The 17509-nt window shown below is 36.3% G+C and overlaps 1 protein-coding gene across 1 annotated transcript in view; it reads left to right on the top strand.

The window, feature by feature from the left end:
* LOC149804596 (rab3 GTPase-activating protein non-catalytic subunit-like) overlaps nucleotides 1-17509 on the top strand; it is a 127998-nt gene that overhangs the window by 67056 nt on the left and 43433 nt on the right. Inside the window, exons 21-24 of the mRNA XM_089942055.1 lie at nucleotides 3410-3506; nucleotides 6067-6471; nucleotides 8909-9079; nucleotides 17359-17465. Of these exons, the coding sequence (XP_089798181.1) occupies nucleotides 3410-3506; nucleotides 6067-6471; nucleotides 8909-9079; nucleotides 17359-17465 (780 nt within the window). The remainder of the gene's footprint in view (nucleotides 1-3409; nucleotides 3507-6066; nucleotides 6472-8908; nucleotides 9080-17358; nucleotides 17466-17509) is intronic.

Raw genomic sequence — 17509 nt, 5'->3', positions numbered from 1 at the left:
CATTCTTCAATAATATTATTGATTTCAAAGTTAGAAAACTACATCTTAGTACAGAGCATCAAATATGGTCTGAAGGCATCAGAAGAAGGTACAATACATTATTTTAAGAAAGATTTCTTACCAATCTGAATAAAATCAGATCTCCACTGTCCTACATGAAAATCTGACAGTGACTGATTAGGGGTCATCTTTTGATGACCTTTGTATTTAACATAATCGCTAATTTTTGTCAGCCAATCAGATGAAGTCTTGTATCCTCACATTTGGAGTATGGCCAAAGAGTATCAGTGTGTTCTGAATGATTTGATTCACTTTCAGATTTCTGAAAGCTGCATTTCCATTGACTATTTCAAAGGTCACCAGAACATGACCCTTTTTCAAAGGTCTCATCCCCTCCATGGCTTCCCAGGACCTGAGGGACAAACAACACAGGTCCCTTGCATCTGCTACTCGTCTGTCAAAACTGGTCATGAAGCATGGTCAGTCTGACTGCCCCCCCTCCCCATCAGCCATCAGCAAAGTTCTTTAAAGCAATACAGCCCCAGTTCAAGAAGCAATTCCATTTTCAGCCTTCCTCTCATCAATCAGCTGCCTAATGGGGTCGCCAGAAAGGCCAATGAAGAAGGTTTGCATGACCTTCCCCCTTCCCCAATGGGTAGCAGCCCTAGGGACTCATTTCTTCTATTGCATTGTGTTTCTCTTCCATCTGTCTTGTAAGCACCAGACCAGACAAGACCAGAGCAGCCTTCATTTTGGAGTTCTGGTTGAGCATAACAGAAAGTGGGTGTGTCCTCTTATTCATAAAAGGAGTTCAGGAATGACCTCCTCTGACAAGTACTTCCATGCAGTTCCACCAGACAGATCAGGTACCTTTAAAGAATGAGGTGCACTTCTTCTGCAGAAGGGCACAGTGGATAGGATTTTAAAAGACCAGGCTCCTTGCTCTCTACTCCCAGATCTTCCTGGTTTCCAAAAATGGAGGAATGTTTTGGCTGATCATGACCATTCCAATTTCTTGAGGAACTACCTTTCCAGATGGAAACCACAGCTTTAGTCAGATTTGCCACAAGACCTGCTAACTGGACAGTTGCTTTATACCTCCAGGATGTCTACCTTCATATACCTATTTTACCTTCTCAGAGGAAGTACCTCTGGTTCTGTTTGGACTGAGAGGTCTTCTAATTTCGTGTTCAGCCATTCAGCCTGGCCTCTGCTGACATATATCTGTCTCTTCTGGCAACCTTGAAGTCAGTGGTTCTCCAGGAAGACTGCACTTGTGAAAGCTGTACAAGGATCTCCTGACAGCTTACATTTCTCAAGGGCTGGACTTTAACCATCCCTTGAGTTGGTGGGAAAAATCTTGACTGGTTTTTTAGCTGGAGTTCCTGGGGCATACCTCTGAACCCCACTCCTGTTTGTTCATGGATAAAGTAAGGCACTCACTTGGAGCCAGAAGGAATAGTACTGTAGGGTTCTTGGCCTTTAGAATAATCTATACTCTACATTAAAATTTTGAAGTAAGAGCAGTATTAATATAAAGTTACTGTGTGGAGGTTTTCTCCGACAACACTTCAGTTGCAGTGTATCTCAGGCAGCAAGGTGGCACACATGCAAGGAGATTTGGAACCTTGTTCTATCTGAGTTCATCACAGTCCTAGCAAGAAGACTATTCTCATGGACAGTTTACCCTGGGAAAGGCAAGATAATCAGCACTGCACAAGTTCACAATGGACTCATGGTTTGGGACTTGATTGTAAGAAAAACTGAACATGCTCCCATTTTACGTCTCTCCAATACCAGATCAGAGAGTATGGGCACTGGATGCACTCAGCTTGAAGGGGAAATGCTTGTTTGCTTACACATTTCCACCCTTCAGGTATTATTCTGTAAGTCTTTCAAAAAGTCAGGACCTTCATTTCTCAGCCCATCTTGATAGCCCTTTTGTGAACCCAATGATCTTGGTTCATCAATCTTTTCAACCTGCTGATAGACCAGTCCAGGACATTGCCACAGAAGAGAGACCTTCTGTCTCAGTAAAGGGGCTTCCCCAACAGATTCTCCACCATCACACTTGGCTCATCTCTGGACAAATTTTTAAGCAAAGCTGCTGAGTGCAAGGTTCATGCCAGGAGACATGCCACCTCCAAGGTCTATGATGCAAAATGGAGAATCATTTGCAATTGATGCAGTAGGGCAAGCATTAATCCTAGCTGTCCTTATCTGAGTGACTGATCTTTTGCTTTTCCTTCTGGAAGCAAAACTGTGCTTTGTTCCTAATGTCAAGGGATATAGGGCAGCCCTGTCAAAACACATTTAGGTTTTCCAAAAACATGGCCATCATTCTCACATTGCTGACTTGCTAAAGTATTGTGAGCTGCAGAGACTGCTCTTTCATTTACTTATTCTAGAATGGAACCTGTATTATGGTCATTAATTAAACCCCCTATGCACCTTTGGTTGAAGCATCCTTCAAGAATTGTACACTCAAGACTGTTTTCTCACTGTCATTAATATCCATGGGATGAAGGAGTGAGCTTCTGGATCTGTCTGTTAAACAAGGTTGTCGGAATTACAAGTCAAAATTTCTCTTTTGCCAACCATGTTTCTTAGCCATAAAACAGCTACCTTTAGTAGAGCCACTTCCTATAGAGATACCCAGTCTCAGTCTTGTCTGTGCTTGGGATGATCTATATAGACTATTATGCCCAGTCTTAGTCTTGTCTATGCTTGGGATGATCAAGATAGACTAGTTTGCCCAGTCTTAGTCTGATCTGTGCTTGGGATGATCAAGATAGACTATTATGCCCAGTCTTAGTCTTGTCTGTGCTTGGGATGATCAGGATAGACTAGTATGCCCAGTCTTAGTCTGATCTGTACTTGGGATGATCAAGATAGACTATTATGCCCAGTCTTAGTCTTGTCTGTGCCTGGGATGATCAGGATAGACTAGTATGCCCAGTCTTAGTCTGATATGTGCTTGGGATGATCAAGATAGACTATTATGCCCAGTCTTAGTCTGATCTGTGCTTGGGATGATCAAGGAAGATTTTTATGCCCAGTTAGGGCATTATGATTCTGTTTGGTTGCTCTTAAAAGGAAGAGAAACAACTTTTCCTCCTCTTAGAGAATGTTCTCATGAATGCTGTAGAAGGTGGATTTTTTAAAATGAATTTAACATCATTTTGAAAAATGAAGCTATAATTCAGTAGTAAACATTCAGTACAGTTAAGTCTGCAGTATTAAGAGGAAGTTATTGTTCTCGGACCACAGTTTGAGGTAGAAAATTGAAAAGGTTTAATCATACTGGGTCCAGTTTTGCCTTAATTATGGTGTTATTTTACTCATTTCATAAACTGATTATTTAATATATGCTGATGTAAGATCTTGTGTTTATCATTTATTTTTACAGACATTGTTGGTGCATCATTGGTTAGCTAAGGACAACAGATCTTTAGAATCCATGGCTGAGTTTTTCAATTTACTGAAAACTTTAACATCCCATATAGGTAAGTCATTGTGGCAGACTTTTGTCATGTATATTTTTTAAATTATCTTTCAGTATTTAGTTCACTCCTGCAAAATAGTGTTGGTTTAACATATATATCTACATATGCAGGAAAGATATGAATACGTAGCCTATTCAGGAACAATTTTAGTCACATGGTAATAGGAACCCAATGGTATGAATACATGAACTAATACATAAGTTATGTGACTGTCATAAATTTCACACAGAATAGTATGGTCTATGTTTTTGGACCCCATTATGTATGAGTTACCAAGAGAGAGGTGTAGGAACCCACTTTTGAAACTAATGCAGAAGATATATGATTTACAAAAGTCTTGAACACAACACTGAACATTTTTGATAATAATGCCACAGCTATTTATCTGCTCAAGTACTTGCAACAAACTGCCAGCATATCAGGGTACAAATCTAAGGTGTACAATAATACTGTCCCAAAGTTTTAGTTTAGTACAGCATCAGATGTGTACAATAATACTGTCCCAAAGTTTTAGTTCAGTACAGCATCAGATGTGTACAATAATACTGTCCCAAAGTTTTAGTTCAGTACAGCATCAGATGTGTACAATAATACTGTCCCAAAGTTTTAGTTCAGTACAGCATCAGATGTGTACAATAATACTGTCCCAAAGTTTTAGTTCAGTACAGCATCAGATGTGTACAATAATACTGTCCCGAAGTTTTAGTTCAGTACAGCATCAGATGTGTACAATAATACTGTCCCAAAGTTTTAGTTCAGTACAGCATCAGATGTGTACAATAATACTGTCCCAAAGTTTTAGTTCAGTACAGCATCAGATGTGTACAATAATACTGTCCCAAAGTTTTGTTCAGTACAGCATCAGATGGGTACAATAATACTGTCCCAAAGTTTTAGTTCAGTACAGCATCAGATGTAGAAGATATTTGATTTAACATACGTTAGTACAGTAGATAAACATGTATTAGTACAGTAGATAAACCTACATTAGTACAGTAGATAAACATGTATTAGTAAAGTAGATAAACATGTATTAGTACAGTAGATAAACATGTATTAGTACAGTAGATAAACATGTATTAGTACAGTAGATAAACATGTATTAGTACAGTAGATAAACATACTTTAGTACAGTAGATAAACATACATTAGTACAGTAGATAAACATACATTAGTACAGTAGATAAACATAAATGTCTCTGTTGATGACACTACTGCCACTGTCAACAGCAGAAAAGTGATATCTATGTCTTTTCATTAACAGGCGAGACAAAATCTACTTAGATGCTCATTACCTGATTCCTGATAAAAGTTACTGTACATCAGTACATCACTCTGCAACATTACGCCATATTATATTAAACCAATCCAGTGGCCTAGTGGATAGAGCATCCGCCTCAGATGCGGGAGGTCGTGGGTTCGATCCCCTGCCAAGTCATACCAAAGACTTACAAAAATGGTACTAACAGCTGCCTCGCTTGGTGCTCAGCATTAAGAGGATAGTGTTAGGACTGGTTGGCCTGGTGTCAGGATAATGTGACTGGGTGGGACATCATGCTACATGTCTGTGGCATGATGCCCTAGTGCTAGACATCACTACACACTGCAGACATCGTAGCAATATGACTGAACAATTGATAAAGTGCGTTAAAAATCCAAGTCACACACACACACCTTATTATAATAAGCTATGTATAAAGTTGCCCTGGAAACCTGTCAAAAAAGTACATTGTGAATTGGTAACTCCATCATCAATTTTCAAAGTTAGCACACAGTTGTAATACTATACAGTATTCAGTTTGTTGAAGCACACACCCAGCTGTAGTATTATATAATATCCAGTTTGTAATACTATACAGTATTCAGTTTGTTGAAGCACACACCCAACTGTAATATTATATAATATCCAGTTTGTTATACTATCAATAAGAGTATCTGGCACATTGACCACTACTTGGCTTATTATTAATTTTCTGGTTTAGATTATTATTAAGTTATAATAATGTATTAGTAACTCTCAAATAATATGAAAACTGTTAAAATCAGATTATCACAAAATATTCTTTAGATGTGGAATATAACTAGCCAATATTGTTATTTTGAATTCAGTTTTATTCAGGTGCCAAGCTACAGTTGATTTTGTAGTTGCTTCAGACCATGGTTTTACGACCTCTAGTAGTGTGATCTGCCTTTAAAGACAAATCGGCGAAAGTACTTTAATTTATGTACTCGTAAAGAGATCTTGTCATCTGTTCTTGAAACTAACGGAGTAAGTAACTCAAGCTCAAACTCAAAGCCACAAAATGAGAATTGGGTGTATTTATGGCATGGGAATTGGGTGTATTTATGGCATGGGAATTGGGTGTATTTATGGCATGGGAATTGGGTGCATTTATGGCATGGGAATTCAGCATAGGAGAAGGATCAAAATGCGCATGAGATGTAGTTTCTAGTTCAAGAAGATTCAAGAAAATGGAGTAATGTTTTATAAAACCCATGAAAAAATACCCACAAAAGTAAATGATTTCACGGTAAAACATTTTAAATTTGTTATTTCCAGAGAGGTCAAGGTTAGTAGTTGATTCAAATAACCCATCCCCCTGGTGGCAGAAAGTCCGTGACATGTGTGCAAAATCACAGAACAACAGGGCAGCATATATGGCTGCTGTTGTGGGTCGAGTAGTTGCCATAGAGACTATCAACAGACTTTCACTCATTAGCACATCTTCAGGAAGCAAAGATCCTGATACATCCAGTGTGTCCTCAGATGCCACAGAGAGATCTTCACTGCAGGACTGGGAGACTGTCACAGTGGATATGGAATGCTGGGATAGGATAATAAAACAGCTGGAAGACTGTTTGATTCTTAGCTGTCTAATGAAACTCAAGCCACATTCATATGTTAGGGAAGGCAGAAATGGAGAAATTAGGATATCAGTTTCTGGTCTTCTTGAGAGTGGAAAAGGTAAGGCTAATGAAGAACTTGCTTCCTCATTCAATTTTCATTTTCAGTATAAATAATTATTCATTTCTTGCAACCAGAATTTCTGACAACAAATTAGAGGTAAGTGCCATTCTGGAGGTCAGATCGTATCAACTGCATGGAATATAAGTATTTTAATGCTGAATGGGCGTTTACAGGAAATTATATGTTAATTTTCTTGATCCATTTAATTAATATTTCTCTTATTGAAACCAAAAGCTAAATTGGATTTATGAAATATATAATGCTTGATGTTATTTGTATATATTCATGATTTTCATGAACATTATTTATCCTCTCTCTCCTTTCTCTCTTCTTCATTTTTATAACCATTTTTGTCTATCAGCATCTCTGAGTTTGAATATGAAATCGATATATTTTCTAAATGAATAGAATAGTATGTACATATATGGATGAATGAGTAGATACATGGATAGAACAGTTGGCTGAATACATGAATTTGCCAACATTTATTTGGGTCCAGAAATGAAATGCAGGAGTCGTATGGTAACTATGGTTTCCTTCCATCCATTAACACATCTTGTAACCAGCAAAACCCTGCAACACTTACACATAGATGGATGTTATTGGTAGGTAAATGTTTGTTTCATGTAGATGAACCAGTAAAGTGTTTTTTTCATTTTCTAACTAATGCTTGGCACATGTACTTGTCCCTTTGACCCTGGAATCATGGTTACAGTCATGAAGATGTGCATTTAGGTTTTGGTTCATATTTCGTTCACTTGTGTTTTCTAATTCAGCTTGTTGGTTTTTACTTCAAACTTGGGGTGAATGATTAAGAAGCTAGTACAGTTTATTTACATGCATGCTTGCTCCTGTGACCTTTGGGGCCGGAATAACATATGTTCCAGAAAAGCTCCTTGGCTACATAATGTGCCATTTACTGTATTCTTGTTACATTAATATTGCATCTCCATGCCATTTTATTTTCTTGTAATCAGCATAACATGTTCTGGTGCAGTTTGATGTATAATTGACTCATAGCACTATATGTGCCTTATATGTGTTTTGTCTCATCAACTCCATTTTCATTTGAGTTATGGCTGCTGACAAATAACTTCATATCTTTATATGGGATGTTGATTTTGATCTGCATAGCTCTGCAACCCTTACAAATAACTCATTGCAATTTGGTTGCCAAATTACCTATTATGTGTAAATGTGCCTTTTAAAGTTTTCATATTTTTATATTCCATATTTTTATGGAGTTATTGGCTTTTTTCGATCACTGTTATATCTCCACTTAGCAGATTCATTTAACCATTTTTAAGATATTCTGATGCAGTTTGGTGTGTGTACTATCTTAAGATGTTCCTTTTATGGCACTTTTTATTCTTGAACTCTATTTTGGAAAGAATTATGACCCTTGACAATTAAATTCTGTCTTCACATGGGATGTTGTCTGTATCCTGCATTAACTCAAGAATCATTCAACATATTCTGAAGTAGCTTGATAAAAACATTGCCTCATTATATGGTTTAGTCTCATTTACAAGCGTTATGATCCCTTGATTACCTCTTGACATTAGTTTCTTCAAGCTAACTTCACCCAAATGTCTTGGATTTCAACCAGATTAGTCATGCGGCTTCAGATTCACAACACCTCAAGTGGCACCATTTATAGGAGGTATGACCCTTGGTTGCCATTTTTGTCCTTAATTTTGGTTTCTGTATCGTAACTTTATTAAGTTTGGTTGGATTTCAGCCAAATTTGGCATGCTGTTTTATATTGATAGAACCTTGAAAGATTTTTTAATTTCAAATGTTCCATAAAATCATTTAAAGAGTTATGGCCCCTGACAGCCCATCTTAATAACTTTTCTCTCTACATCATAGCATTACTAAGAAATATTGCATTTATGCCAGATTTATTATCTTCCTCTCTATGGACAAGACCTTGAATGAGTTGGATTTCCAGCATTCATTGTCATCATTCAAAAGAGTTGTGGATCAAATTACCTTTTTCTCCGGGGCCCCGAGTGGCCGAGGGGTCTAAAGCACTCTCCGTTACAGATCACTGCCATCTCACCTCTGTCTGCGTGGGTTTGAGTCTCGGATTCGGCTAATGTGGGTATGTGAGAAAGCTTGCCAGTAGCTTCTCGTGGGTCGGTGGTTCTTTCCGGGGTTTTCCTGGGTTCTTCCTCCACCATTAATACTGGCCGCCATGTATAGCCTACTGTGTGCTGAAAAATGGCATTAAACCCTACAACAACAACAACAGCAACAACCTTTTTCTCCAAAATTTGGTTATCCAACAAAAGTTCTTCAGTTTATGGTCTTGTGGGGCCCTTTGTGATGCGCCCAACACTGTTGGCTCTTTTGTGAAGTTATTGTATATGCTTAGGTAAAAAATTATGCCTACTTAAAATGTAAATACATACATACTTATTCCACACAGGCTGTATAACTGAGGTCATAGCTCAATATGCAGCCAGAGCAGGTCTGAAACCTGAGGATCTTTACAGGCCAGTTAGAGAGGAGACTGAAAAAGAGGGAAAAAGCACACATTCAGAAGAACAGATGGAAACAGATGAGATTCCTGAGAAATCTGTGCAGGAAAAAATTTGGGGTAAGTCATAGTATCAGCTTCAGAATGTCGGAAAGAAGGTATAAAATATTTGTTCTGCCAATCAGAATTGTGGGTCACTGGTTATATTTCATGAACTGATGTTTTCCATTTCATATTTGCATCTGTTTTATTATTCATTCATTATTCACCTTTTCTCTTGTAAACTTTTTATTTTGAAGAAAAAAAAATTTTTCTTTCATAAACATTTAGTTCAGAATATTACCATTCAACTTTGTTATGTGCTTTTCCTTGGATTTAAATTTTGATATATTTTTATCAGTTAGCAGACTGACAGTCCTGAAATTACATGACACAGACATAGCAGATATATTTGATTGAGTCTAACAGTGAACTCGCTTTCAAAACAGTATTTTTCTGGGTCATAATAAAGGTTCGTTTTGTTGCTTCTGTCTTTAATTGTAATTCTAATTAGTGCCTAGACTACATACATGTTCTTTTAAAGTCTGGAAAATGCTGCCACACACCACTTGGCATGAGGACTAATGCCACCAAAGTAAACAGCCATGGGCAATCATTGAATTGTAAGATTCAAAGAAGTCTAGAGATTTCAAGACAATCTTTCATGTCTGTACTGTCTTAAGGTCCAGGACTCCAGGGTTTTTATTAGGGGTGAAATGATTCATTGATGCCTCAATGTATCAATAATTTGCCATATAGATACACCTGCTGATACACTGAAAGTGTGTATCAACATAAAGGAGAAGTTCCAAATTTGTTCCCTGTGTATGACTGAAGTACTTGACTGATCATTGACTAGCCACTTTATTGTGAATTTTCTTTATTGCTTCATATTGTGTCTACTTAGATCGAAATATTTTACATTCAATTCTGATTGGTGGTTATTATTTGTTCCAGTCCAGAGTAAATAATAATCACCAATCAAAACTGAATGTAGCTTATTAACTGCATGGCACACCAAAAGTGTGGGCATGCAGACTTGAGCCAAGTTGATATGAAATAACAGAGAAACTTAATGCAAAAAGTGTTCTGATTGGTGATTATTATTTCTTTCAGTCCAGAGTAATAATAAATACAGAATTTAATAAGGAAATGCATGCATCATACTGTATTATATCTCCATAGAAAATTATTTGGGTACATGAATCATAGGTCATGGTACATGGAAATGAAAAACCACTTTCTATCTTCATTCTGGTTATAAGGAAATGAAATGTGTACTATATTTATCTGACTTGCATCAATATCAGAAGAGCATATGCTATTACCCCACTATCACAGTTTTTAGCATTGGCACTAGTACACATTTCATCTTTAAGTCAATATCTCAAATCCTGCTGTTCTGTAGATATAAAGGTAGACATGTTTATACAGCCTGAGGATTACTACACCACCTTTCTCTTGCTTTTTACACTATTTGTGTTTAGGTCAGTTTCTCAGATGCTTACACAGTCAGGGACTTGGACATTGTCTGGGAGCATTTAGAACCACTTTCAGAAAGCCTCTGTGTTGAAGCAAATTAAACATTCATTTTATCTCAGATGAAGCTGTCACTTCAGTATGCAATGAAACTATATTCTAATCCATCTAATTGTATATATGACACAGTCTTTGGGTTCAGATACCAAACCTTGTATGCTCAGAAACTGAATTTCATTTCACAATTTGGCATATATTTGTCCTCACCTTAAAAATTATCTTCCAAAACCTTGGTTACCAGGACCTGTCAAAATAATATTTGATCTTTGCAAATTTAAACTGTCTCAAGCTAGTTACCAGATAAAGCCCCCTTTCTGACTGCAGAAACTACAACCGTATTAAAATATTTCAACTAAAACAACATCATTTCAGATTTCTCTCCACCCTGAAAAGCTGTTGTAAAACCTTACATTGACAACCTGTTATTATCCCAGATCTTACAGAAACACAAGCTGCTTATATGATCTGCAAAAAGTGTTAAGTGCTGTTGGCTGCCTACTGGTAGTCACACTGCTATTAGAGGTAATGAACTGTTGGCTGCCTACTGGTAGTCACACTGCTATTAGAGGTAATGAACTGTCGGCTGCCTACTGGTAGTCACACTGCTATTAGAGGTAATGAACTGTTGGCTGCCTACTGGTAGTCACACTGCTATTAGAGGTAATGAACTGTTGGCTGCCTACTGGTAGTCACACTGCTATTAGAGGTAATGAACTGTTGGCTGCCTACTGGTAGTCACACTGCTATTAGAGGTAATGAAAGGGCAGATAAAGCAGCCAGAACTTTTCTGGAGCCTGCAAAGCAGCTATTTCTAAATGAAAGAGTCCATGTACTGACTGCAAATATTATATAAATAGGTATTTTCTATTTACTTGCTGAAATATGTGGAATGAAATTCTCCAACCAACTATGGAACATTAGACCCTTCATTGGAGTGTGTCATCCTTCATCTATCGTACAGAACGAGTCACAAGATGAGTTGATATTGTGACAAACACATATAGGACACACATATCTGACTCGTGCATTTGTCCAGAAGGGTGAACCTTGACCAGAATGCATTCCCTGCCACTGTCCACTGACAGTGAAGCACATTCATGTTGATTGTATAGATTTCCATTACGTGAGACAGAAGCTCTTTAATGTGAGCTCATTTTAGTAACTTACTTATGATTGGCCATCACTGACAGTCTTGAACTTTTTGAGGGAATACAGTTTATATTGAAAGTTTTACCCTTATTTTATGGAGTTTATATTTTTGCCTTTTTTAAATATATATTTTACAGAATTTTCACATATTGCCTTTATCTTTTATCTTGTAGTACTTCATGTTTATGTTTGCTTGGAAGTATTTATCTCCCTGAAGGTTTTTTTGGTGTGTGTGATTTGGACTTTTATCATAGCCCTAACAATTTTTCAGTCATATCGCTACACTGTCTGCAGTGTGGCAGTTTATAGTGATGTCTAGCACTGGGGCATCATGCTGCTGACATGTAGCATGATGTCCCACTCAGTCGCATTATCCGGACACCAAGCCGACCAATCCTTACACTAATCTCTTAATGCTGAGTACCAAATAAGGCAGCAGCTAGTACCATTTTTATAAGTCTTTGGTATGACTATGCTGGGCTTCGAACCCACTACCTCCCTCATTTGAGATGGATTCTCTATCCACTTAGGTCACTGGAGCAGTGAAGTTTTTTTGCAGTTCTTTATATTTGCATTTTGTTTATAAGACAAAACTTAATGTTTACATTCATTTGGAAAGGTTTATCTTAAATGTTTTTGCATTGTGCTTCATGTTTGTATTTTGGCAAGTTTACCTTAATCAGTGCTATATGGCCATGGCTGTGCTTATGTACCATTCAACCATAATGCATACAGACAGTCATGAATCTTGATATGTGAACTACACCATCTTCACAAATAGAGATGACTGTGACCTACTTTGTATGCTTCAGTGATCATGTACTCAATTAACCTTTAGGTCAGTTTCAGGTACATTGTTGTGTACTAAGTTGACCAATGTGACCTTTTTACATTTCTAATCATATACAATTTTCATGTTCAGTGATTTCTCAGAATCTATTGCTTTTTCAGTCACAATAACTTATATATACACACATTGGAAGGAGTACTACGTATTGGTATCAAAAGTATGTCAACCATGACCTACTTTTTATCTTTGTGTGACAGCATACAACTTTAATGTTTAGTTTCTTTGACTTGTACAGTCATCAAACTTAACATGGATCACACATACTCTAGCTCCAGCACAACCTTTACCAGTACCTTCAGTTACTAATACTGAGTATGGTGATCTATTTTCTGATAAATTCAGTCCATGGTGACATAACCAAAGCATCCCATCATGGCACAGGCCACTGAGCCATTTGCAACAATGGGCCAGTCCTGGACACTCACCAGACCCTGGTACCAGTTATGGTGATATTCCCTTGATAGCTGGTATCAGTCTTTGGCACCAGAAGTCACGTGGTCCCAGACCACATGTCCATTCTGACCCAGTACTCTCTCCAGTGACACTCAAAGCAAATGCCTAGAAATCATTATGCCACAGCATAATCAGATGTCCAGTTACATTCACTGCCCTTGACACACTCTTCACTGGATTAGTTGTTACTACCCTCATAGAAAGTTTCCTTACCATGCCTATGTTTTCAAGACATAAGCTCACAAGAACTTTTATCCTTGACCTGATGTAGACCTCTGCATGACTCTGCCAGGACGTTGTAGCGGTACCTGAAGGAAACAGCTGAGAGATGAGAGAGACCTCTCTTGTTTTTACCATTTAAAAAAAGAAAGGACAATATTTCAGCTTAAGCTCTATCGTCCTGGATAATATGGGTTATTTAATGGTTCAACAAGGAAATTACCAAAGACCTGATACATATCATTTCATGTGATTAGGACAGTTGCCACTAGCTTGCTACACAAGTGCAACTCTTCGACTGGTCCAAGGGAGACCACTCTTGTCTGATTTCTATCTTAGCGAGTGGGAAACTTTTTAGCACATCTGTTGTGAAAATAAGCTACAGGATTTGGTGAATGACTTTCTTAACTTAGTAGGGATGGATTTGTGAAGTCGTGAATTTACTCCAAATGTATTATGATTGTGTAAGTATTCTTGAAAAAAAAACATTTTACTCCAAAACTAGGTATCACCATATCATAGCCCAAAAATAACTGTGACCATCACTTCTCCTGGCAGCATCAGTTCTTGTTCACAATTTCTTACCCTTTTCTCATTCCTACTGAGGTAATTCATATTCCAATCATAACATGTGTGTGTCTGTTTGCAGACTTCATTGTGAGACAAAAGAAGCCCTAGCTTTTAAGGCAACTGGAAGATGAATTCAGAATTATATAACCAAAGTTTCTGTCACCATATGCTTGCATTTATGGACTATAAAGAAAGAATATATAAGTGAAATACATGTATAAGTGAACAGTGAATTTCTTAAGTGAACACTGAATTTATCATCTAATGCTAAAATATGCCAAAAGCTGTAATTAGGATATTCATCTTACTGACAGTTCATTATATTGATGAGGATGGTGGTGGTGGTGATGATTGTGGTGAGGATGCTGATGATGATGAAGAGGAAAAGAGAAGGATGACCATCCTCAGTATTATTGTTTATTTTAATGATCACATATTCTATTTTCATATGATCACATATTGTATTTTCATATGATCACTGTGTTTTGTGATCTGTAAAAGACAAACCTGGCTGGAAATATACCTAATATAAATTTCTTGTTAAAATTCAACATGATAGCATTGCAGATACGCTAATACATGTATAAATTTTCATATGTGTACACATGCAAACTGTGTACATTTGTTTTACATGATGTTACACATATCTATATTGTGTCTTTTACTTTCAGCATGTCACTGTATATTGCATATGAGCTATAGATAGGTGTTGACAAGTTTTAAGATCAATCTCAATAATAAACCTGTATACAAGTTTGAGGTAATTTCCCATTGGATAATTGTGTCAGGTGGGTTATGTTGTGACATGAAGTATTGTGAAATATGTCACATGAGCATTCCATTCTAGGGCAGCTTCATGCCCTCTGCAGGCTGTGTGGAAAGGAATTTAATATTAGTCATTATGGTAGAACAAAAAGCCTTGAATTAGCTCGTTTTACAAACTCCAGTACTAAGGTAACTTATAACTTCTTTTTTAAAGCAGAACTAATAAATGCATAGGTGTTATTTACCGAATTCTTAATAGAACACGGACTATCCCTAACGGTAGAAGACTATTTTGGTCCTTTGTTCAAACAGATGTTTTCTGATTCCAAAATTGCAGAAAATATGCATCTGCAAGAACAAAATCATCTAATATTTTTAGGTGTTTAGCAGAAGATAATTCGCTTAAAATTGCAGAAGTCATGAAAAGTGGGCCGTTTATTATTGCAACAGACAGGAGCAGTGGTTATGATGACAAAAGGTTGCACCCAGTCTGTGTAAGAGACTTTGAGAACAAAAAGGGCAAAGTCAGAGTGCTCTTCTTTCATTACCAAAATTAACAGTAGATTCCACTGGAGAAAACATTTTTTATTTCCTTGATAATGCTTTAAATAAACATACGTTGGCAGAACTGTATGGGAATTTCAGCTGATAATGCATCAGTGATGACTGGAATTGATAAAGAAGTTGCATTGTATACTTTGAAAAATCTCTCCATCAATGTACATAATAGGTTGTCCCTGTCATGATGCACCTTGCTGCAGGAAAGGCTGCTGATAAATTAGAAGAAGAACCACTGAAGCATCAAGTTGGCATTCTACCTGACAATGTACTTCATGCAGACAGAGTTGATGTGCAATGGCACCTTATTTCCCATCTGAATGATCCAATAACTGGAAGATATAACTTTCCTCTTCTTTGTCAGGTTATGAAAGGAATATTGGTTCTTTACCATTCTAATGCTGACTGTGAGAGATTGTTCAGTATTGTTAACAAAAATAAAACTGAATTCAGATCCAGGCTCAGTAACCCAGCACTTGGTTCTCTACTGGTGTGCAAAACGTTCATAATCTCAGCTGGTACAAAGTGTTTTGAAATGCAGTATGAGAGTCTGTTACTCTTTAAAGCTCAATTTGCTATATATGAAAATTCAAAGCAGTAATTGATGTTAAATGACCAGAAGGGGTTAATAAATCATTTTGTACATATGCTCATTGAATTTTATTGTGTTATATGTGGATTACTCTTTTTTATCTCGGGTTACTCTTTTGTTCACTTGGATTATACTTTTTCCTCACCAGGGGTTGGCATGTATGAATGGTGTGTATATAAGGGAAAAGAATGTTGTTTTTGTATAAAACTTGAAAGGAAATTTTTTTTTGGATTATTCATTTTAATTACAAAGTGCTTATTGACTTTCGAGTAAAATATTGTTCTAAAATTATTGTGAATTTATTCAAATGAGTTCAGGACAATGCAATTGTCATACATCAAGACAATTGGCACATCAGCACATTCAGTGACCTGGAATTCATTTGGAACACTCATTTCTTTTGGACTTTATTATTTTGAATTTAATTCATAATACTGTAAGTTTCTGTTAAAAATATTTTATGACTTAGAGAATTAAGTATTTTGCTAAGTTTTACAAAACTTGCTGGGTTTGCTTCTTTCCATTACTTAGTTTAAGATCATAACATTAAGTAACATTGAGAATAATGAATTATTTAATCTGCTTGCAGAATTCACTTTCATTTTTATATTGTTTTGTATATTTGACTTAATTGTTTCCTCATTAGTTTAAAATTTTTTTTATTCAATTACATGCTATTGTAATGTAACTTGATTACTGGATTTGATATAGAGTTCAGTTCTGATTGAATTTTTATATATTTTTGACGTAAACAAACTTTATAGAGACATTGTATCTAATGCTGACCTAGTTCCTGATCTTGATTCAGAAGCAGTAAGAGTTGTAGTAAACAACTTTCTTTTGTTTTTTAAAATTCTTTCTCATAGTAAGATTCATACAGGGGAATCGAGGCCATACTTGGAGTATGTGACAAATAACATAAAGCAACTGTTTCAAACTCCAGTTTTTCCAGAGGATTGACCCACATCCTGACATCTGTTTTGCGTTGTAGTTAGATTTTTTACTGATGTTTTGAGAAATAATAATATTCTTGCCTTAACACTTGAGAAGTTAAAGTGTTTTATGTTGTGACCAGTTTGGGGCTAATTATTTTGTTTTCTTCAATTTATTTGGATTTAAAGTTTCTTTTCCCTGGAAATACTAGTGCGCTAAATTAATTCTTGGACAAAGACATTTATCAAAATTTACACAGAATTCATACACTGGAATATTATTTTCTGTGAGTCATCAAAGAACTGTTGACACATCAGTATGATTCTGACCACATCATATGTCATTGCCTTCCATTTTGGATTTCATCATGATTCAGACTCAGTTTCATTAGGACTTTTTATTACTAGGACTTCTATTTTTTAATTCTTGGATTAGTTTTGGATTTGATTCATAAAATCGTAAGTTCTTTTTTCTCATTTTTACCTTGTTTTTCTTGGGAAATAAATTATTTGTTAAATTTTACAAAGCTTGTTGTCTTCACTTTTTTCTTGTTACTTTTGTAAGAACCTAAACATGTAACAATATGTATTGAAGCAGATGCTTAAAAAGAATTATCAACTATTAAATAAGTTTTGTAATACCATTTATACATGCTTGGCATGATTTCAGTCATACAAGTACAAATTGGTGAGGGTTGTTAAATAGTTTATAAATTTCATTTTTTTATATTAGATTTTATGGCAGACCTTAGGCTGAGATTCCCCCACAGTCTTGAAAATGATGTTTTGTTTAGCAACTGCTGCTGGGAATACACAGTTCTGTGGAATAAGGAACCAGAGGTACAAATTAATTCATGTATATTTCCTTGCATGCATACAAATAT

This window comes from Sinohyriopsis cumingii, chromosome 2 (genome assembly GCF_028554795.1).
Source record: "Sinohyriopsis cumingii isolate HCF-2022 chromosome 2, ASM2855479v2, whole genome shotgun sequence".
NCBI lineage: Eukaryota > Metazoa > Mollusca > Bivalvia > Unionida > Unionidae > Sinohyriopsis > Sinohyriopsis cumingii.
Note: the sequence above shows the minus strand (reverse complement) of the source record. Positions and strands in the feature narration are given on the sequence as shown.